The following is a 23,437-nucleotide window of genomic DNA, read 5'->3' as shown; positions in this document are numbered from 1 at the left end:
GGAAAGACGACACAGCAATGCACTGTGGAATGCGAAGGGCTAGTCAGAGCACTAAAGACGACATGGCCATCCACTGCAGCCAAGAAGTCTCCAGCCCAGAGGATTTTTCCTACCACTGGACTCTGAGTTCTGCAGCCAAGAGGATGGAGTTGTTACAGTGCAACAGCTTCTCCAACTTAAACCCATTCACACACAGGTTTTGGCCACCATCGTCAATATCGACGGGCCACCACCATGTGAGAAGAGTAAAGACATTGACATTTCCGTGTTACATTTGGTTTGAAAACCCACAGACGCCCCTCACTGGGATAACCGCTGACAGTGTGGGTCGGTATACCTGGTTTGGAAGGTGTTGCTCTTTTACCTGCCTGAGTAGCGGCAGAACCAAGACCTTTGCTCTTTGATAGATTGACTATCCATGCGTGAAAACTTGCAGGATGAACCTTTGTGCTTTTGCCAGGACTCAGAAGAAAAGGGTAGATTTTGGTCGCCACCTGTTTTCAGACAGTCTTGAGATGGGCATGCATTCTAACCAAGACTGCCATGATCACAGTGAATGGCGGTGCTGGCTCGAAGGGCCGAACGACCTCCTTCTGCACCTATTGTCTATTGAAATCAGTCTGCAGTAGCACATTAGGTGCCGGGTCCTGCTACTAGTCTCCCACCCACAGGCAAAGGGGTCCCCTGATATACAGATCTAAGCAAAAGCCCCAGATAATGATTAAAAGGGACATGTACAATACTGGGCATCCAACTTCAAGGTTCAAGGTTTCAAGGTGAGTTTATTGCCATTTGGAAATCTAGTCCCATTTTTCGCTGTGGAATGAAATTATCAGGAATAAGCTACAATGATAAGTTGGTAAATGTGTTGCCTGAGACGCTACATGTCTTTGGAATATTAGGATCCAATAGTTCAATCGGCCAGGCCTCAAATATTACAATAGCTTGGAATAGCTCAGTACCATCAAATACATTATGTAACGTAAGGATAAAATCTAGTCAGGTTGTGAAGGGAACTTGTGGAACTAGTGTTCCAAGCCAGAACTAAGTCAGGCATGGGGACATGTGTTGTGTATGTAACATACACCAATAGCCTGGCATTGCCAATGACAACAGTGGCCAGCTGTCCCCTCGTAGTCTCTGCCTGGAAACTCCTCCCCTGTCTGCTGCCGTATTGCCCTATCGGGATGAGGGGCTCACAAGGTCATCTGACATTGTCAGGACTCCAGCGGTGCTCAGTCGGGTGACGGGCAGCTTTCGGCACCCACTGCTTGGACAGATTGATATTAATAACCTGGAGGAAGGGGCAGAGTGTAAGGCATTCAAGGTTGCAGAGGAGGGCATGTGGCCATGAGGATGTTTGGACCCTGCCACAGGATATAGGAAGGTTGGGTGAGTGGCAGAAAACTTGGGAAATGGAGTCTAATGTGGGACACAATGAGGCCATACACTTCAGTAGGGGAGATCTAGAAACAGCTCACCATCTAAATCATAAGGTCAAAGGTGATAGGAACAGAATTAGGCCATTGGGCCCATCAAGTCTACTGCGCCATTCAATCAAGGCTGATTTATCACTCCCTTCTAACCCCGTTCTCCGGCCTTCTCCCCATAACCTCTGGCACCCGTACTAATCAAGAATCTATCTATCTCTGCCTTAAAAATATCCACTGACTTGGCCGTCAATGGGGTAAGATTGCAGCCGACAGAAGTGCAAAGGGGTAGGAAGGAACTGCAGATGCTGGTTTACACTGAAGATAGACACAAAACAATAGACAATAGACAATAGACAATAGGCCACAGGAGTAGGCCATTTGGCCCTTCGAGCCATTCAACGTGATCATGGCTGATCATCCCCAATCAGTACCCCATTCCTGCCTTCTCCCCATATCCCCTGACTCTGCTATTTTTAAGAGCCCTATCTGGCTCTCTCTTGAAAGCATCCAGAGAACCTGCCTCCACCACCTTCTGAGGCAGAGAATTCCACAGACTCACCACTCTCTGTGAGAAAAAGTGTTTCCTCGTTTCCGTTCTAAATCCCTTATTCTTAAACTGTGGCCCCTGGTTCTGGACACCCCCAACATCGGGAACATGTTTCCTGCCTCTAGTGTGTCCAACCCCTTAACAATTTTACTTCGGAGTCACGTGAGTGACTACGTGAAGACCCCGTCCAGCACGCATGCACGTCATATCGTCTCTTGCATTGCGCAAACGACAGGCTGTTGGAGCTCTGCTTCCAACAGCTCGGACCTGAAGGTAAGTTTTAAACTTTTTCAGGTCTCTTTTTTACAGCAGAAAGCGTTCAGAGCTCCTGCTGGAGGTCCGAGGTCGGAACCCCAGCGCCACCCGGCTCCCTTCTACAGGGACCGCCGGGGGGGGGAATCCCGGCTGCGAATTGCGGGGATATCCGAAGCCGACCACAGAATCGCGGGGAAGCCCTTTATCAGGGACCGCGAGGGAACCCCTGTTTACTAAGCCACGCCAGCTCGGGGGAAGCCCAAAACCAAGGGAGCATTCAAAGGGGAAATCCCAGCTCCCTACATCGCAAGGATCCCTGCTACAAAGTTCCATAGATGCTGCTGCACCCGCTGAGTTTCGCCAGCATTTTAGGTCCCAACTACAAGGGCCATGGGGAATGCCGACCGCAGGAAGAAGCCTGGCTGCGGGGACCACGGAACCTCAGAAGACTGCAGGTAACCTGCCTTCCGAGACCGAGGGAAGACCACGGGTAACCCGTTCTCCGAGACCACGGGAAGACTGCAGGTAACCTGCAGGTACCCGACTTCGGAGACCGCGGGAAGACCGCAGGTAACCCGACTTTGGAGGCCACGGGAAAACCACAGGTAACCCGACTTCAGAGACCACGGGAAACCGCGGATAACCAAGTTACAGGGACAGCGGGAAGACTGCGGATAGCCCCGTTTTCAGGGACCGTGGGAAGACTGCAGATAACCCAGCCTCGGGGGCCATGGGAAGACCACGGATAACCCAGCTTCAGGGACCGTGGGAAGACTGCGGATAACCAAGCTACAGGGACCTTGCGAAGAACACGGGTAGAACCGTGCTTGGGGGAAACCTCAGCTACGGGGACCATGGAAGACCACGGGTAGAACCGTGCTTGGGGGAAACCTCAGCTACGGGGACCGTGGAAGACCACGGGCAGAACCGTGCTTGGGGGAAACCTCATCTACGGGGACCGTGCAAAAGCTGCGGGTAGATCCGTGCGTGGGGGAAACCTCAGCCACAGGGACCGTGTGGAAGACCGCTGGTAGAACCGTGCTTGGGGGACACCCCAGCTACAGGGACCGTGTGGAAGACATGGCTAGGACCGCAGAAGAGCGGGTAGCCGGCGGCGACTTCAGACTCCGGCTGCCCGAGGAGGGTAAGAGCTAAAACAGGAGACTGAAAGGCCTAGACTGAAGTCAGGCCAGGAGGGTCCCCTCCGACATGGGTTCGTCCTCGGACATTTTACCCATCCAAATTGGCCAGGGAGGGCCATATCAGCGCAGGTCTCCTCGAGAGCCTGTGGCAGCACCCTTTTCAGGGCTGCCTACAAAACTCACTTCTTCGAAGGTGAGTGCGAGGAGTCAGTTGGCAACTGACTCTGAACTCGGTAGCATGTCCGAGGAACAGGTGCCGGCTGAGAGTTACCATGCACCTGGAAAGACATGGGTCCACATACACCAGCAGCCCTACGCTCCAATCAAGGATGGCAATCGAACCCGCATCAGGGGCCTTTTGGGCTTACCATAAAACCACCGGTAGCCATAACGGTAGGTGGGTCTGGTTCTTTCCGAAACGTGGGGTTGTGGACCATTTACAAGAAGGTTGGATAAGTTTAGTTTATACTGCACAGTGCAAGCGAGACAGTCTCGGAATATGGCTGGAGTTGCCTCTTTAGGCAGGCTCGCTATTATGACAAATGAGGCCTGTTTATTATCAACAAGCCCAACTCGCATGTGCAGTATAGACATTGAAACTTCGTGCCTATTAATTCCCATGGGGTCAGCTTCATTCACAGGGCACCGGAAATATCTGAAATTTAACTGGATGGGGCAATGATACAGTTAAAACATTGCAAAATAGGCTAACTTCAGCTCCCAGGTTATTTACTAAATGAGTGCTTTGGCTGCTAAGAGTTAAAAAATATTGTTAAGAACTATCTGGATGAGATTAAACGCTGTATTTTTGCTAAGTTAGCTGTATCAGCCACAAAACCCATTTGAGAAATTGGGTTCTCATCTGTCCAGATAAATTTAAGTTGATACCAACTGAAATTATTGATGATTGGGATTACCTTTAACTCTATTTAATCGTCTGGGACTTCTCCCTGAGGTAAGGGATTGGAATTAATTGAAGCCCGTAACAAAACTGATCAAGCTGATCATAAGGATCAAACTGATCATAAGGAGATGGGAGGTATTTGTTTTATAATTATATTACATTTTCGGCACGGATGACTGACGTCTTGTAGTTCAGGCTCATATGAGGGCTTGACAAATCATGATGTCTAAAGTGCCATCTACCATACCTAAGTACTTCATCATACTGGCTGAGAGGAGTAGAATCCACTCTAGGGGTCACCCTCTGAGCTCTAGATTATGAAGGAAATCTGCAACTCGAAAACTCCCAGGCCTAGGGACGCAGAGATATGGGGTGTTTACGTTGTGCTACGTCGCTTCGCTGAAGGGCTCTAGCTACATCCCTGTCCTTGAGCTAACTCACTTATAAGTGGTTATGCTCATAGCCCTGCATGCAGCACTACGGGTCCAGTCATTACATAAACGTTGACTGGATAGGATGATTATATCTGCAGGCTAAATAACACTTATGTTATGACTTAGTCAAGCAGTATAGACCAGGGGCACCAGATCTCAAACTAGATGTTCACATATCCCATGAACCTTCGATTGTGTTTGGTCACACATCTACACCAGAATGTTAGATCGCTAGAGCCTAAAGACTCTGAACTAGCAATATTGGTAGTTACATCTAGCGCCAAAAGAAGGTATCACTTCAGACCATCTTCAGGTGGTTATGGGTCTGGCTTATACAGGAGTAAATACTGACATTTCAGATCACTCCACTAAGGCTGTAACAACCTCAGCAGCAGGGTTATGGAAGTTAGCGGGACCACATCCTAGCGGTTGCAGGATGGTCAATCTAGCAATTTTCCACACATTTAGTACTAACCCATTGCCAGATCGGGGGTATTTACAAACTCTATGTTAAGTTCTGTTCATAGTTCCTCCCGGGTGAGGGAGGTTACTATTGTCATTATTCATGTCTGAATACGATAACATACTTCCTCCCCTGGTCAACTAAGGCAGTGAGTGAAGCATGCACTCGTTCCACGGCATGAAATCACAGATCTTTAAAATCTTCACGTAGTCACTCACGTGACTCCGAAGTAAAATAGTAAGATTAAACGAGAACTTACCAGTTTGAAGTTTGATCTTTATTTTATGAGGAGTTACGATGAGGGATTACGTGCCCTCCGCTCCCGCCCTCTATCATAAAGGTCAACTGGTATTCTAGTTCTTCTTATCTTACTATGTTTATTTCATCTACTGTTGTCTGTGATTTCACACCGCTGCTTTGAAGAATGTCGCGCATGCGTGCTGGACGGGGTCTTCACATAATCCCTCATCGTAACTCCTCATAAAATAAAGATCAAACTTCAAACTGGTAAGTTCTCGTTTAATCTTACTATCTTATATGTTTCAATGAGAATACCTCTCATCCTTCTAAACTCCAGAGTGTACAAGCCCAGCTGCTCCATTCTCTTGCTCAAAACGCTGGAGTAACTCAGCTGGGAAGGTAGCATCTCTAAAGGAGAGAAGGAATGGATGATGTTTTGGGTCGAGGCCCTTCTTCAGACTGAGAATCGGGGAGAGGGAGAGACAGAGATAAGGAAGTGTAAGGTGTGAAAATGTGACATCAAAGGGGATGAGGTTCAAGGGAAATGTAGAATAGATGATTGTTAACTAGGAGAAGGTGACAACAAAGCATACAGAGATAACATTTAATCAGGGGGACAGTCGGACTGGTCTGAGAACTAGGATGGGGGAGGATTGGGGAGAGATGGAAAGCAAGGGTTACTTGAAGTTAGAGTCTAGGTCCGCTTTAGTGCAAACTACAAACCATTAGCAGGTTGGTGCAACAAGTGGTTAGGAAAGCAAATTATTTCCTGTTAGTTGGCATCCACACATAATGATCAGTCTTGGTCCAATGAGCTCTGAAACAGAAGGTTTTTTGCTGTCCCATTCCAAAGACTTGCGTCTTTCCCCTTGCTCCCCAGAATATCTTTTCAAAAAGAATTCACAATATCCATAGTAAATATACAGCAGGTCTATCAACTGCACAGTGGTGCAGCTGGTGGAGGTGCTGCCTCACAGCGCCAGAGACCCAGGTTCGATCCTGACCTTGGGTGCTGTCCGTGTGTTGTTTGCACCTTCTCCCCGTAGCCACATGGGTTTTCTTTGAGTGCTGTGATTTCTTCCCATATACCTAAGATACGTGGGTTTGTCTGTTAATTGGCCTGTGTAAAATTGCCCCTAATGTGTGGGGAGTGGATGTCAAAGTGAGATAACATAGAATATGCCTCTATGCTCTTGGTTCGGTTGTGCCAGCCCTATTAAAGTTTTCTAACTGGATGGATCCAATCTTTTATGGTACATTACTGACTGATTCCTGTCTGGGTTTTTCTAAAGGGATTAAGCTCCTAATAATGGGGGTTCATAATTTCATAATAATAGGCCTTCATGTAAAAAGGGAAGCACCACCAGAAGTGGAAACGACAGCTGCGCAGATTGGTCATGGGTTGTCCTATGGTGAACTGATAACTTTGGACAAGGTTTATGTCAGAAATGAGCACAACCTATCAAATTCTAACCTCAATGTTCTCGAATATGCATCCATAGCACAACTCATTTGCCAATGCTCTTCAGCACCTTCTGATCACTGTATAATGGTAGACACTACTTGTTGAGGAAGAGTCTCTGTAGTGCAGAGTGGTTTGTGAGATCATGAACAGTGCCCCATGAATGTAAGTCTTCCCCCTCTCCCAATAGTTGGACTGTAACGTTGACATATAAACAGAGTCTTACCTTTGGTCCTTGTTCACCGTTTTCACCTTTTGGTCCCTGTGAAAGGAAAAGCACAAAACCAGGTCAGATTATCACACTCTCCCATGTAAAGTTGAAGGTGTGGAGAGGACTCTTGTTAAAAATAGGTTGAGGTTCTCCAGCAGAAGGACGATGGTCTCACAAAGACAGATGGGGCCCAGCAGTGAGATGCGAAAGTGGGAGGAGGGAGAATTAAACGCAAGCAGAGTGTTTACATTTCTCAAACGCCTTGCAGGAGATATGAACCACCCTACACAACTAGAGAGCAATCTACCTCACTCGTGACCCTCAGACTATCTTGGATCGGATGTTACTGGCTTTACCATGCAAGGGTTACCAGTGAGGTAGATTGTAGTTCAGGACTGTTCTCTAGTTGTGGTTATTGCCTTATCATGTATCTGTAAATGGCTCGATTGTAATCATGTATTGTTTTTCCGATGACTGGATAACATGCAATAAAAAGCTTTACACTGTACCTCAGTACACCTGACAATAAATGAAACTATAGTAAATATGGGACAATGTGGCTAGATTCGTGGACATGGATAATGCCTTCACTGATGAGTTTCCAGCACCTGCTTTAGACATCTATCCCACGGATTAACACTGTCTCCAAACTCTGACGCAGTCGCCACAGGGGGCCAGGGCTGAGCGCAAGCGAGCTGCCTGCTCCTGATTTTTAAGGGGTCGGGAGACAATTCCATCTTGGATTGATAAGGCATTTGGTGCCCCATGATCAGAATCTAGCATCACCACAAAATGGAATTGGTGAAAAACATGGAATTTTATTAATTAACTCCCTTTAGAGGTTCCACTGGGTGGCTAGAACATGGTAGCAGGAATGAACCCTCGCACTATCCTTGATTGGACTTTGATGGTTTTACCTTGCACTGAATGTTATTCCCTTATCATGTATCTGTACACTGTAAATGGCCTAATTGTAATCATGTATTGTCTTTCTGCTGACTGGTTAGCACGCGACAAAAAAGATTTTCACCGTACCTCGGTACACGTGACAATAAACTAAATTGAAACTAAACTGAAGGGATAAGATGGATAATATAATCATTATGGATCTCCAGTCTAATTCTTGGCTAAAGTGTGGTAAAGTATGATTACCAGATAATCTGCATTTTTAATTCTTTGTGCCAAAGCTTTTTGATTTTGCCATACTTTGGATTCAGAAAGATCAGACACAATAAATATGGTAAACAAAAACGGGCTGGAGGAATGCAGTGGATCAGGCAGCATATCTGGAGGGCATGGGTGGGTTTGTGTTTGGGTCGGGACCCTTCCAGCAGTCCTGCCATGAACCACTGAGTTCCTCCAGCACTTTGCATTTCACTTAAGATTCCAGCATCTGCAGATCCTTGTGTCTCCACAGTAAATGAGCAATGACATTGAGTGGTCTGAGAGGGAAATAGTGTGCTTTGGAGCGTTAAGGGTTCATTGTCTTTTACTATGAAAATGATGACATTTGTGAAGCCCAGTACGGCAATGTTGTTCCAATGTTGTTCCTGGTCCTGTGTAATTGACCAGGTCAAAATGTACCTGGTGAGAAATATACATGTGTCTGATGTTTCCAGTGTGCGGCACAGTGGCTCAGCGGTAAAGTTGCTGCCTTACAGCACTTACAGCGCCAGAGACGTGGGTTCGATCCCGACTACGGGTGCTGCCTGTACGGACTTTGTACGTTCTCCCCGTGACCGCGTGGGTTTTCTCCGAGATCTTTGTTTTTTTTCCCACATTCCAAAGATGTACAGGTTTGTAGGTTAATTGGCTTGGTGTGATTTGTCCCTGTTGTGTGTAGGATAGTGTTAGTGTGCTGGTCAGGGGATTGCTGGTCGGTACAGACTCGGTGGGCCAAAGGGCCTGTTTCTGCACTGTTTCTCTAAACTAAACTAAATTAATAACTAAACTAATCATGTTGTGACTTCTATTTTCGATTGAAAACTGGAATGAAAGTTATAAGCAGTTATTTGACATAATAATAATAATAATACATTTTATTTGCGGGCGCCTTTCAAAGTCTCAAGGACACCTTACAGAAATTAACAAGAGAGAAAAAACATATAGTCGGAGTAAAATAAATAATAAGGAAGTTGACATATGACATGGCCATTGATACTGCATTTGAACGTAAACTTTTCTTTACCTTCGTGGGTAAATTAGTGAAACCAATGCAGAGTGTGAGTGTTTCACACTATAGTGAATGCTTCCGTGGTTACCAACGCTGCGAAGTGTTTGTTAACTATTTATATAGTTAATATATATAAATACTCTGGTGGGTGATGGGTACTGAATCATTAGAAGGACTTAAATGCACCTAGATAGATTAAGAAATAGAGCGATGTAGAGGTATGGACAGAGGAGTTGAGGCCTGCATAGATCAGCCATGATCATGTTAAATAGTGGGGCAGGCTTGAAGGCCAAGATACCATACCTCTCCTACTATTCTCTAGTTTTGTTTATAGTTTCTGCCACAAATGACTCCATGTGGCTAAAAAGCATGTCACAGCACATAAACTCGTAGCTGGTTAGCCACAGCTGTGGGACTATACTGTCTAGAGCCATACAGTGACCTTTAATCTCTGTAGGTTGGCAGGGGTTGTGTGTGTGAGCCCCTTTGAAAGTGTGTGTGTGTGTCTGTGTTTGTGTGTGTGTGTGTGAGTGGGGCTGTGTGTGTGTGCACTGTGTGTTTGGTGAGTGTTTGCTGCCTGTGTGTGTGCATTTGGTGTGTGTGTTCTGGTGTGAGTGTGTGTATGTGTGTTTGACGTGTGTGTTAGGTTTGTATGCATGTGTATGTATGTGTGCGTGTCTGTTTGTTGTGTGTGTTAGGTGTATATGCGTGTGTGTACGCGTGTGTGTATGTGTGCGTGTTTGTGTGCATGCGTGTGTGGGATGTGTGTGCTTGGTGTGTCTGTGTGTGTGAGTGTGTGTTTGGTGTGTGTGCATGTTTGGGGTGTGCGTGTGTGTGTGTGCGTGTGTGTATGGGATGTGTGTGCATGTGTGTGCATGTGTGTTTGGGGTGTGTGTTAGTGTGTGTGTATTTTCTGTGTGATATGTGTGTGCGTGCGTGTGCGAGATGTGTGTGTGTGTGTGTTTGGTGTGTGTCTGTGTGTGCATGTGTTTGGGGTGTATGTTAGTGTGTGTGATGTGTGTGTGCGCGCGTGTGTGAGATGTGTGTGTGTGATGTGTGTGTGTGCATGCGTGCGTGTGTGTGATGCGTGTGTCTGATGTGTGTGTGCGTGTGGGTGATGTGTGTGTGCGTGCGTGCGTGTGTGGGATGTGTGTGTGTGCGTGTGTGATGTGTGCGATGTGTGTGTGCGATGTGTGTGTGCGTGCATGTGATGTGTGTGTGTGCGTGTGCGGGATGTGTGTGTGTGTGTGCGCGTGTGTGGGATATATGTGTGTGCAGGGCCGGCCTTAGGAGGTGCGGGGCCCAATTGGGAAACATTTTCGTAGAAATATAAATAAATAATTATAAATGAATTACGTGTCGTCAGTAACATGACAATTCGGGGGAGAGTTCCTTTCACAGCGTGTGGGGCATCTAACCAGGGAGGAATGGGTATCGATATGCATTGATGACCGATTGTTGAGTAGCAGTTAACACATCGTTTATTATTCACAGCGGTTGTTATCCATGTTCGTTTTGTAAACAAATCCGTATGGCAAATGTTTTTTTTAAAAATCTTTATTTAACAAAGCAAATTTGTATTTCCATATGAAATACGGAAAATTAACGCGGGGCCCAATTTGGAAAAATCGGTCCAATCGGCCTAGGACCGGCCCTGTGTGTGTGTGCGTGCGTGTGTGGGATGTGTGTGTGCGTGCGTGCGTGCTTGTGTGGGATGTGTGTGGGAGTGTTTGGTGTGTGCTAGAGTATGTGTATTTGCTGTGTGTGTGTGTTGGGGGATTGTGGGGAGGGCTCTCTTGGCCTCCTGTCATGTCTCAGGCTGAGTTCTGCAGATATCAAGGAGCAATAATTCAAGATAGAATTCTGAATCAGTATCATAAAATCGTAAAATCAGGGCAAATATTCTGGATTATAATCTGTAGAGTCATATTTGACTATTTGGCAAAAAGCATATTAGGCATTTTCCAGGCCTAGTTTGGTTGGTTTTGAGTGGCTGTCTGGATGAAACTTTAGCTCAGTGAGGCAGGAGGTCGTGTGGGACCTGGGAATGGTCGCGTGTGTCCTTGGCAAGTTAGGTTTTAATCGTTTACATGGCATGGTTTCAATGATGACAGTCACCAGCAGTATCTGTGCCACCAAACATCTTGCAACACAAGTGGAAAATCCAGTCAGTCTGTTGAACTGTATCTGTCAATGAACAACAAGATGTTTGTATCAAACATCCAAATCACTCAGAAGGTTATTAATAAATGATTTGTGAGCGTGATGCTTTTTGTGCCCCTCTCCTTTCACTTCGATCAGAATCCATGCACCTTTACATGAGGGTGTCACCTTTTCCTAGCTAACAATGAGTGGATCCTCTAGTTGATCACTGCTGCTGAATCGCCATTATGGCATGTGTGAATCAGTGGAGATATGTTAGACAGATATGGACACAAAATGCCAGAGTAACTCAGCATCTAGTGAATTGGCCTTCACTGCCTTCTGTGGCAGAGAATTCCACAGATTCACAAGATGAGTAAGATGATGAATGAGATTGCTGATTGGCAATGATGCTGAATGCGATCCTTCCTTGTTATATTTGCTCACGTTCTTGATATTCTAACCTATAGGTAGAACCCCCTACCACTGCCAGCTCACACTCTTCCTACCACCACTGATGATAGTTCATCAGGTTCATCTGTTCACTGGTATTCCTTGGGGATTCTTACTTCAGAGAAGGAAACAGACCTATTGCCGAATTAGACGGAATTGATTCGAAAGGTGGCAGGTCAGTCATGTTTATACACTTTTACACAGAAACAGAAGTCTATAAAAGTCTGAAGATAGACCCAAAAAGCTGGAGTAACTCAGCAGGACAGGCAGCATCTCTGGAGAGAAGGAATGGGTGACGTTTCGGGTCAAGACCTGTCTTTGCCCATTCCTTCTATTCACAGATGCTGCCTGACCCGCTGAGTTACTCCAGCATTGTGTGTCTATCTTCAGTGTAAACCAGCATCTGCAGTTCCTTCCCACACTTACACAGATATCCATGGCCATCTAACATTTATTCTGTTTAACATTTGGATTTTGTACCCCAAGAGTTTTCAGTCATTTACTTTGTCATATTAAATGTTCAAATAATTCCTCAGTGTCAATGCCAGAATGACATTCAGTATTCAGACTACAACCTCCCCCCTTTTCTCTACCCTCTTCCCTGAGCCCCACCTGAACTGGCACCTCTTTCTCCCCTCCCCCTCCCTTTCAACCTAGATGCTTTTCTCTTAACTTCACAATTTGCGATCCTCTTGTCTCTGTTTTTTCACCTCTGGCCTTTGTCCAACAATCTGCCTATCAAAAAAAAAACCCCCTCACCTGTATCCATCTCTGACCTGCCTGGCCTTGTCCTGCCCCTCCTCGCTTCCAACTTTCTTCACTCCCTCTCCCCTCGCCATCAGTCTGAACCCTGCCCCAAACATCACATTTCCAAGTTCACCAGAGACATTTAGGAAGGAAGTCTGTCTGAAGAAGGGTCTCGACCCGAAACGTCATCTATTCCTTTTCTCCAGAGATGCAGTCTGACGCATTGCGTTACTCCAGCATTTTGTGTCTATCTGCACCAGAGATGTTGCCTGACCTGCTGAGTTACTGCAGCATGATGTGTCTATTTTTTATTCATTATTCCACTACCTCCTTTAACATGGCTATCCTGGTCCACTCAGGAAGCCCACTTACTGTTCAGAATTTTACAGCAGATCAGATGTCCTGCTTATATCTAGTTTTGAATGATTTATCCAATTAGTCACTGCTGAGCAACTCTGTCTGACACAGTCTGGAAAGGCTGGTTATCTGAAAGTGTTGAATTACTTATTAAGACATGCCAGGTCAGACGAGATAATGTTCCTTGACCTTACTGTATATTGGGCTTTGTTTGACGAGCGTAAGAGATCAGGGACAGGGATAGCTGAGTTTGAGTGAGATGGTTCAGTTCAGTTCATTGCCACGTGTACCGAGGTATAATGAAAAGCTTTTGTAGCGTGCTATCCAGTCAGCGGAAAGACAACACATGGTTACAATCGAGCCATTTACAGAGTGTAGATATATGATAAAGGAATAACGTTTAGTGCAAGGTAAAGCCTGCAAAGTCTGACCAAAGGTAGTCCAAGGTCACCAACGGGGTAGGTAGTAGTTCAGCACTGCTCTCTGGTTGCAATAGGATGATACAGTTGCCTCATAACAGCTGGGAAGAAACTGTCCCTGAATCTGGAGGTGTGTGTTTTCACACTTTTATACCTTTTACCTGATTGGAGACGGGACAAGAGAGAGTGGCCAGGTTGCGACTCGTCCTTGATTATGCTGCTGGCCTTGCCGAGGCAGCGTGAGTATAAATTGAGTCAGTGGAAGGGAGGTTGGTTTGTGTGATGGTTCACAATTTGGTGCAGTTTCTTGTGGTCTTGGATGGAGCTGTTCCCAAACCAAGCTGTGATGTATCCTGATAAAATTATTTCTATTGATGGATGGAGAATGAAACTGACAGTCAGTTGGAAGCTCTGAATAGCCCTTGCGGACTGAGTACTCTGGTACTCTGTAAAGTGATCTCTTAATGTATGTTTACTTTTTCCACGGCAGAGCTGATCATTATTGAGAGCAATGAATGCTGGATGAGATACAAGTGAATTGCTACTGCACGTGGAACACTGTTTGAGTTCATTGGGAAAGAAAGAGAATAAAGGCCGTATGTTGCACGTGTGGTGACTCCATATGGAAGATTGTGGTATATGTGTGCAATAATGGTAGTGATTGCAGTGTGAATGAAAGAATTCCAAGGGTCACTTGGCAATGCTGAAAGGGGAAGGAAGGAGAAGGCGTGTCTGGCCCTGGCGTCACATTGAAATTGGTTGAAATTACTGACTGGTCACTATGCTCACTGTGGAAGCTGATGGTATGGAGGGTGGGAATAAGGAGATCTTAATTTATTTTATTAATTATTAGCCTTTGCCTATGGATTGCAACCTTGTCGTGGTCGGGGAGCTTGTGTGTCTCAGTGACCCCTAGAGCTATGCCAGCTGTTAGGGTCTCCCATGCTGGACAGGTCGAAGGGGAGAGGTGAGACGAAGAGCGATCCACTGGTCCTCCAGGTTGGAGGTTGAGCACAGGGCTAACGACCCTGTCCCGTAAAACAAATATGTTACGGAAACAGCAGCTGAAGGAATTAACACTACTGGGCGTGATGGACTGCCAGGGCTATCGACAGATGCTAGGATGAATGTCAATGGTGAAAGCCGTAAAGAAGAGAACCAGACAACATCCCAATAATAGCCCTGCACTGGACACCGGAAGGGAAAAGGAAAAGAGGGAGACCCAAAACCACCTGGCGTCGAACTGTAGAGGAGGAAATGGAAATAATGGGGTGGTGTCCAGAAGCTAGCCCAGAACAGACAGGAGAGGACCTTCGTTGCTGCCCTACATGCCAGGAGGCATAATAGGCACCTCCATAGCCTTTGCCTGGGTGGGAGAAGATGGCAAGAGCAGTATTGCAGGAAATGGAACTGACATGGTTAAAAGTCATCAACAATGGTAGACATTCAAACATGGTTCAGTCAAAATAAAGACATGACATTCATTAGTCGGGGCATTGATTGCAAGGACATGGATGTTGTCTTCGATTTTATTTAAAATAAATAGCCAGAGCTCAGCTGGCATGCTGCTTGCAGTTCTGGTCACCACGCTAGAGGCAGGATGCAACAGTGCTGGCGTGGGTGCAGAGAAGGTGCAGCTGGAGATTAGCCTGGGATAGAAGGTTGATGAGGGGAGATTGGAACGAATAGTCTTTCTTTCCCTGGAGAAGAGGAGGTTAAGACGGCAAATCTCCAGCTTGAGGTGCATGAAATGATGAGGGGTACACATTGGATGGACTGCATGAAACTTTCTTTGTTAATAGAGGTGAACGATGCTGGAGTCATAGAGTCATAGAGTGATACAGTGTGGACACAGAACCTTCGGCCCAACTAGCCCACATCGGCCAACATGTACCAGCTACACTAGACCCACCTGCCCGCGTTTGGTCCATATCCCTCCAAACCTGTCCTATCCATGTACCTGAATAACTGTTTCTTAAATGTTGGGATAGTCCCTGCCTCAAATACCTCCTCTGGCAGCTTGTTCCATACACCCACCACCTTGTCTATCAAAAGTCATCCCTCAGATTCCTATTAAATCTTTTCCCCTTCACCTTAAACCTATGTCTTGTGGTTCTCGATTCACCTGCATCTACCTGATCTATTCCTCTCATGATTTTATACACCTCTATAAGATCACCCCTCATCCTCCTGTGCTCCAAGGACTAGAGTCCCAGCCTACTAAATAGCTCTCCCCATAGCTCAGACCCTCTAGACCTCTTTTCTAGTGGAGTGAGAAGACTGTCCAGTCTTCCCTGATTGTTTAGCCTCTCAGCTCTAATATCATTCAGAAACATACTCTGCAGTTTCTCCTGTGCCTCTATTGGCTTTTCATAATTGGGATGTTAGAAAGGTTTGCGGTTTATCTACATGCTATAAAAGTATGAAAGTGCTTGCAATTAAATGACTAAATAATCTCTTTTGATGCCACTCACAGAAGTATGAGGTACTGCGGAGAACCTTCTGGGCTATATTCATTAGGGCCATGGTTTTTTTTAACATCTGGCTAATAGCCACCTGAAAGATCCAATGTATCACATATCCATAGCTGTCTTGATTGAAGGCTCAAATTGTGACAAAGGATCATTGATGTGTTGTAGTGAGACAGGCAGATAGAGCAAAATGTTCTTTACTAGTGAAACAACACTCGATGTACACGTGTACTTGGTCAGGAACAAACGATCTAAACTCCTGTCGTCGTGAGGAGCACTCGCTACTGAACACACTGAAAAGCCTGCGAACGAACCCCTGGTCACGTGATAGTCGCGACCAATGACGAGGGTTCTGAATACACAGCTTCACCACAAGGTGCCGCCACAGTGTAGCATTAACTATGGCCCCATCGCAGAAGCGTCCACGTCGCGGGGCTGGAAACTGGAAGTATCCTGAGCTAATTCTGCAACCACCATCACCTATTGCGACAAGCGATGGCTTCCACTGATTGTCGCCGGAGGCTCGGGTCCTTTTCAGGATGGACGATGACAGCGAGGTCAACATTTGTAACAAGATGGCACGAAAAGAAGAAGAAGCATTAACTATGGGTTTTTCTTCCCACAGATGTGGCCTGACTTGGTGGATACTTAGCAGCCTCTATATTGGACCGTCCTGCCTCTGAAGTGCAAATGAACCATGGCTGAGACTAAAGGTCCTGTCCCATTTGTGCGTCATTTATGCGACATGATTTACGCGTCACAATGCACGACGCGCGCATCATGATGCACGCATGGCGTGCATTACACGCGCATGGTGCGTGGTGAGGCGTAGTGACGTAGGCAGTGACGCGCGGTCACGTGCGGTGCCCCAGGATTTTGGGATGTACAAAATCATCGCGCGCCACCTGCGTGACGTGCAAATGACGCCCAAGTGGGGGACAGGCCCTTAAGTTACTAATGGAACACAACTATTATCTGAAGAAGGGTCCAAACCTGAAATGTCACCCATCCATGTTCTCAAGAGGTGCTGCCTGACCCGCTGCATTACTCCAGCACTTTGTACCATAATTATTATCTGATTATGTTTTCAGCAGAAATGCTTCAGGCAATGAGAGCCCATGTTATAAATTTGTATTTGGGCCTGTGAGATTTTCCGTCAAGACTGCCTGTAAATATGCATGATAGGAAAAGCTTTCTATTAAGAACAGGGTTTCAGAAATTTCCTTTAAGAAAGCCAAGTGGTTTTAACCTGCCAAACACATAAACAACTTGATTTGTCTAGGGCCTGTGAGAGACATACAGTCAACAATGTTAATTAATTCCAGATTTTATCAAGCAACGACCTAGTTTTGTTATGTTTAGTTTTAGTTTAGTTTAGATATACAGCGCGGAAACAGGCCCTTCGGCCCACCGAGACCAGCGATCCCTGCATATTAACACTATCCTACACACACGAGGGACAATTTTACATTTATAACAAGCCAATTAACCTACACACTTTGGATAGTGGGAGGAAATTATAGATCTCGGAGAAAACCCATGCAGGTCATGGGGAGAACGTACAAACTCCGTATAGGGAAGTACCTGTAGTCAGGATTGAACCTGGGGCTCTGGTGCTGTAAGGCAGCAACTCTACCGCTGCGCCACCGTGCCGCCCTGAAAACAACACTTCTCCACAAAAATAAACAGAATTGGGAATTTGTTTTGACTTTTAAATGATTTGTCAGTTTAGGATAATGTTATTTTATCATAGTTTAGGACCCAGATATGGAATATTGTTGAAACTTCTAAAAGGGTTTGATCTGCAGGTTACAGATCTCTCCACATATCATCCAGATGGCATTAAAAAATTCCTCAAAATAAAAATTCAGTCCGGGAAATGTTATCTGACTGACAAGTATATTAAAAGATTTAAGTCTGAAGAAGTGTCTCGAAAGAAACGTCACCCATTCCTTCTTTCCAGTGTTGCGGCCTGTCCCGCTAGTTACTCCAGCATATTGTGTCTATCTTCGGTGTACAATATAATACAATACAATACAATACAATACAATTTTATTGTCATTTGAGCCTCAGTAAACCAACATCAGTTCCCTCCTACACAAGGGATTTTGTTGATTTTGTGAAACCTATACTAAAATAGACAGAGATTTATACAGGTTCTCTCAAAATAATTTCATAGAATCACTCTTTCATCGAACCACCAGTTTAGATATTTGGTTCAACTCAAACTTAGTACAAAATCCATAACTCTGGCCCATTCCAAGGTCAGGACCATTGGAGGAAGTTGTGTAAAACATCTGGCATAATTCCTCACGTGTCTTGGGGGAAGGCCAGTGACTGAAGGTGACACGCTGGGACACCAGGGTAGCAGTCTTAGTGAAGCTCAACCCTTCCATTGTATTGTCCTTGTTTATGGCGGGCCGCCACATTGGGTAAATATAATTGCCTGCCATTACTATCACATTCAATAACAAGAGAACCATTTACAATACATGATGAGCGTTGACAACTTTGGGGTTTAATGGGGTGTTGGAAGCTTTGTTAGCCCATTGTACAGTACATGTTCAGCATCTCGTTTTTATTTCCTTCTAGGTTCATGTGCAGACGAGGAATACAGATTGTTTTGTCTCAGGTTGCCAGCAGTCCTTTGTCAAATTATGGCTCTGGAAATTAGTAAGAATGTGTTGGGAATTCACTCCCAAGACGTAACCAGGCTGCGAATCCAGTGAACCATTGAGGAATTGGTGCTCTGAGCTATAGCTAAACATCACGGGCGGCACGGTGGCACAGCGGTAGAGCCACTGCCTTACGGCACCTGAGACCCGAGTTCGATCCTGACTACGTGTGCTGTTTGTACGGAATTTGTACGTTCTCCCCGTGACCTGCATGGGTTTTCCCCGAGATCTTCGGTTTCCTCTCACACTCCAAAGACGTACATGTTTGTTGGTTAATTGGCTTGGTGTAAATGTAAAATTATCCCCAGTGTGTGTAGGATAGTGTTAGTGTGCGGGGATCGCTGGTCAGTGCGGACTCGGTGGACCGAAGGGCCAGTTTCCGTGCTGTATCTCTAAAACTAAAACAAAAAAAATCTGGATTTTCAGGGGTTGCAAAAGATACTGAGCATTATTTCAAAAAGGAACAAGGAAACCTACAAGGTATTTAGGCTAATAGGTTTGGTGTACGTGTAAATTGTCCCTAATGTGTGTAGGATAGTGTTAATGTGCGGGGATCGCTGGTCGGAGTGGACTCGGTGGGCCGAAGGGCCAGTTTCTCTAAACTAAACTAAACAAAATCCTTCCCCCCAACGTTGAGTAATAAATAAACTTTGGCTATTCATTGATCATTAAATCAGATTACCTGGTCGTTACCAAAAATGTATTTTTAGTGAGCTTACTGCACGCAAATAGGCAGCTATCTCCTGGATTGAAGTATTGACCAGAAATCAGAAGGATCCACTGACTTTCATAAGTTCATAAGTGATAAGTGCAGAATTCGGCCATTCGGCCCATCAAATCTACTCTGCCAATCAATCATGGTTGATCTATCTCTCCGTCCTAACCCCATTCTCCTGCCTTCTCCCCATAACCCCTGACACCGTAATAATCAATAATCTATCTATCTCTGTCATAAAAATATCCATTGACAGCCTCCACAGCCTTCTGTGGCAATGAATTCCACAGATTCACTACCCTCTGACTAAATAAATTCCTCCTCATCTCCTTTCGACAGGGACTCCTTTAATTCTGAGGCTATGACCTCCCACTAGACTCTCCCACTAGTGGAAACATCTTCTCCACATCCACTTTATCCAGGCCTTGAAAAGTATTTGGGATGATTCACATAACCATGTGGTATTGTGAATAAATCATCTCCGTGACTAAACATTACGTAAACTGAATGTCCTACTGCGGATCAAGAGTGTGGATCACTCTGCTGCAACAGGGAGTTTCAAAACCAGCTGATGCTGGGAATAATTCACAACTTGTCTTTGCTACACAGGCTGAGAAGTCGTACCATCTTCATCTGAACCGTGCTGTAAGCAAAAGCCAACTTTACTGAAGTCTAAGCAGCAGAAAAAAATCTATTCAACTAAACACTCACCACAGGTCCTGGCAATCCAGCTCGTCCATTCTGCCCCGGGAAACCAGGAAAACCAGAAGATCCCTGAAAAACAAAGGAGTTGCTGGTGTCAAAGCACAATTAATGCCTTTTCCTGTCTCATCAACATTACCACTTGTCACTACACACCAAAAATGCTCCTTCAGTTGTACAGTACATGTTCAGCATCTCGTTTTTATTTCCTTCTAGGTTCATGTGCAGATGAGGAATACAGATTGTTTTGTTGGTTATCTCATTGAACTGGAGAGAAATGCTTGTATGGAATGTTGATCAATGGATCAAAGGATCTCAGCCTTGAACTTAATGTTCATTTCAGGGAAGGCAGTCAAATGAAATATCTCACTGGGTGCCCACCATGTTCCAGATAATATACTTATATGTCATATTCATATTACTTCATCATTGATATTATCAACAAGAGGTTGTATTGACTTAAAAGGTACACAAAATTGCTGGGGAAACTCAGCGGGTGCAGCAGCATCTATGGAGCGAAGGAAATAGGCGACGTTTCGGGCCGAAACCCTTCTTCAGACTGATGGGGGGTGGGGAAAGAAAGAAGGAAAAGGGGAAGAGGAGGAGGAGCCCGAGGGCGGGCGGATGGGAGGGTGGGAGGAGACAGCTAGAGGGTTAAGGAAGGGGAGGAGACAGCACGGGCTAGCCAAATTGGGAGAATTCAATGTTAATGCCATAAGGACGCAAGGTCCCCAGACGGAATATGAGGTGCTGTTCCTCCAATTTCCGCTGTTGCTCACTCTGGCAATGGAGGAGACCCAGGACAGAGAGGTCGGATTGGGAATGGGAGGGGGAGTTGAAGTGCTGAGCCACCGGGAGGTCAGGTAGGTTATTGCGGACTGAGCGGAGGTGTTCGGCGAAACGATCGCCCAACCTACGCTTGGTCTCACCGATGTAAATCAGCTGACATCTAGAGCAGCGGATGCAGTAGATGAGGTTGGAGGAGATACAGGTGAACCTTTGTCGCACCTGGAACGACTGCTTGGGACCTTGAATGGAGTCGAGGGGGGAGGTGAAGGGACAGGTGTTGCATTTCTTGCGGTTGCAACGGAAAGTGCCCGGGGAGGGGGTGGTGCGGGAGGGAAGGGAAGAATTGACGAGGGAGTTGCGGAGGGAGCGGTCTTTGCGGAAGGCAGACATGGGGGGAGATGGGAAGATGTGGCGAGTGGTGGGGTCACGTTGGAGGTGGCGGAAATGGCGGAGGATTATGTGTTGTATTTGCCGGCTGGTGGGGTGAAAGGTGAGGACCAGAGGGACTCTGCCCTTGTTGCGTGTGCGGGGATGGGGAGAGAGAGCAGTGTTACGGGGTATGGATGAGACCCTGGTGTGAGCCTCATCTATGGTGGCGGAGGGGAATCCCCGTTCCCTGAAGAACGAGGACATTTCCGATGCCCTGGTATGAAATGTCTCATCCTGGGAACAGATGCGGCGTAGGCGGAGGAATTGGGAGTAGGGGATGGAGTCTTTACAGGGGGCAGGGTGGGAAGACGTGTAGTCCAGATAGCCATGTGAGTCAGTGGGTTTGTAATGTATGTCGGTCAGGAGTCTGTCCCCTGCGATGAAGATGGTGAGGTCAAGGAATGGTAGGGAAGTGTCGGAAATCGTCCAGGTGTATTGGAGTGCCGGATGGAAGTTGGTGGTGAAGTGGATGAAGTCAGTCAGTTGTGTGTGGGTGCAGGAGGTGGCACCAAAGCAGTCGTCAATATAACGGAGGTAGAGGTCGGGGATGGGGCCCTGGTACGTCTCGAACAAGGATTGTTCAACGTGCCCGACAAAGAGGCAGGCGTAGCTGGGGCCCATGCGTGTGCCCATAGCTACGCCTTGTGTTTGGAGGAAATGGGAGGAGTCAAATGTAAAGTTATTGAGGGTGAGGACCAACTCCGCTAAGCGGAGGAGAGTGTCAGTGGCTGGTTATAGGTTGCTCCTCTGGTCGAGGAAGAACCGGAGGGCTCTGAGGCCATCCTGGTGGGGGATGGTGTAGAGTGATACACCTACACCTCTTCGTTGTATTGACTTAGTTTAGTTCAGTTTAGTTTAGAGATACAGCACAGAAACAGGCCCTTCGGCCCACCAAGTCCGCACCGACCAGTGATCCCCGCACATTAACACTGCCCTACACACACTAGGGACAATGTTACATTTACACCAAGCCAGTTAACTTATAAACATGTACATCTTTGGAGTGCGGGAGGAAACCGAAAGATGTGGCAGAGAATTCCGCAGATTCACAACTCTCTGGGTGAAGAAGTTTTTCCTCATTTCAGTCCTAAATGGCCTACCCCTTATTCTTAAGTTTTTAACTCTTGAGTTTTTTGAGACGTTGTATACATGGATTGCAGTATGGCATTTGACAAGGTTCCACATGGTAGGCTGTTCCGGAAGGTTATATCCCATGAGATTCAAGGAGAGATAGCTGAATGGATAGAAAATTGGCTTCGTGGAAGGAAGCTGAGGATTATGGTAGAAGGTAGACAAAAATGCTGGAGGAACTCAGCGGGTGAGACAGCATCTATGGAGAAAAGGAATAGGCGACGTTTCGGGTCGAGACCCTTCTTCAGACTGATGGCAGAAGGTTGCTTTTCAGACTGTTGCTTTTTGGACTGGAGGCGTGTGACTAGTGTTTGGTGTTGAGCCCATTACTGTTTGTCATCTACATCAATTATTTCGATGTGAATGTACATGGCATGATTAGCAAGGTTGCAGGTGAGACAAAAGTGGGTTGTATTGTAGATAGTGAAGATGGATGCCAAAGATTGCAGCAGGATCGTGATCAGTTGGGCAGGTGGGCTGAGGAATGGTTGATGGAATTCAGCCACAGTTGCCTCTTACTCCCCTTAGAATCTTTCTTCCTCTTTGGAATGAAATGATCCTGTATTGTCTGGATTATGCCCAGAAGTTCCTGCTATTGCTGTTCCATCATCATTCCTGCTAGGATCCTTTTCCAGTCGACCTTGGCCAGCTCCTCTCTCATGCCTTCATAATCCCCTTTGTTCAACGGCAACACTGACACTTCTGATTTAACCTTCTTCCTCTCAAATTGCAGATTAAAACTTATCATATTATGGTCACTACCTCCTAGCGGTTCCTTTACCTTGAGTTCCCTTATTATATCTGGTTCATTAGACAACACTAGGTAGCGGGAGGATGGATGTTTAAGCTTGCGTATAGCTACGATTCTAGTGGGTGGTTTTGTCCTGGATGATGTTGAACTTCTTGAGACTTAAAGAAGCTGCACACATCCAGGCAAGTGAAGAATGTACAGTAGCACCCCTCTGTTGGACTGTCATTGTCGGTTGTGGCAAACTGGTTGGGAGTCAACAGGTACATATTGAAGGACGGTATTTTGCAATCACCAACTAACTGAGGAGGAATTCCCTTGTGAAGATTCTCTGAGGAAAGAAGCGAAAGGGAACAAAAATCTGTGCCATGATCACGGCTTTTGGTCCCTAGCTT

The 23,437-nt window shown here is 46.1% G+C and overlaps 1 protein-coding gene across 6 annotated transcripts in view; it reads right to left on the bottom strand.

Moving 5' to 3' along the window:
- The window catches only part of LOC116971961 (collagen alpha-1(XVIII) chain-like), a 288,785-nt gene that overhangs the window by 53,109 nt on the left and 212,239 nt on the right, over positions 1-23,437 (bottom strand). For all 6 annotated transcript variants that reach the window (XM_033019180.1, XM_033019181.1, XM_033019176.1 and 3 more), the window contains 2 exons: positions 19,955-20,017; positions 7,107-7,142 (listed from right to left, as the gene is read on the bottom strand). In XM_033019180.1, the coding sequence (XP_032875071.1) occupies positions 7,107-7,142; positions 19,955-20,017 (99 nt within the window). The remainder of the gene's footprint in view (positions 1-7,106; positions 7,143-19,954; positions 20,018-23,437) is intronic.

Source organism: Amblyraja radiata, chromosome 4, assembly GCF_010909765.2.
Source record: "Amblyraja radiata isolate CabotCenter1 chromosome 4, sAmbRad1.1.pri, whole genome shotgun sequence".
Lineage (NCBI taxonomy): Eukaryota > Metazoa > Chordata > Chondrichthyes > Rajiformes > Rajidae > Amblyraja > Amblyraja radiata.
Note: the sequence above shows the minus strand (reverse complement) of the source record. Positions and strands in the feature narration are given on the sequence as shown.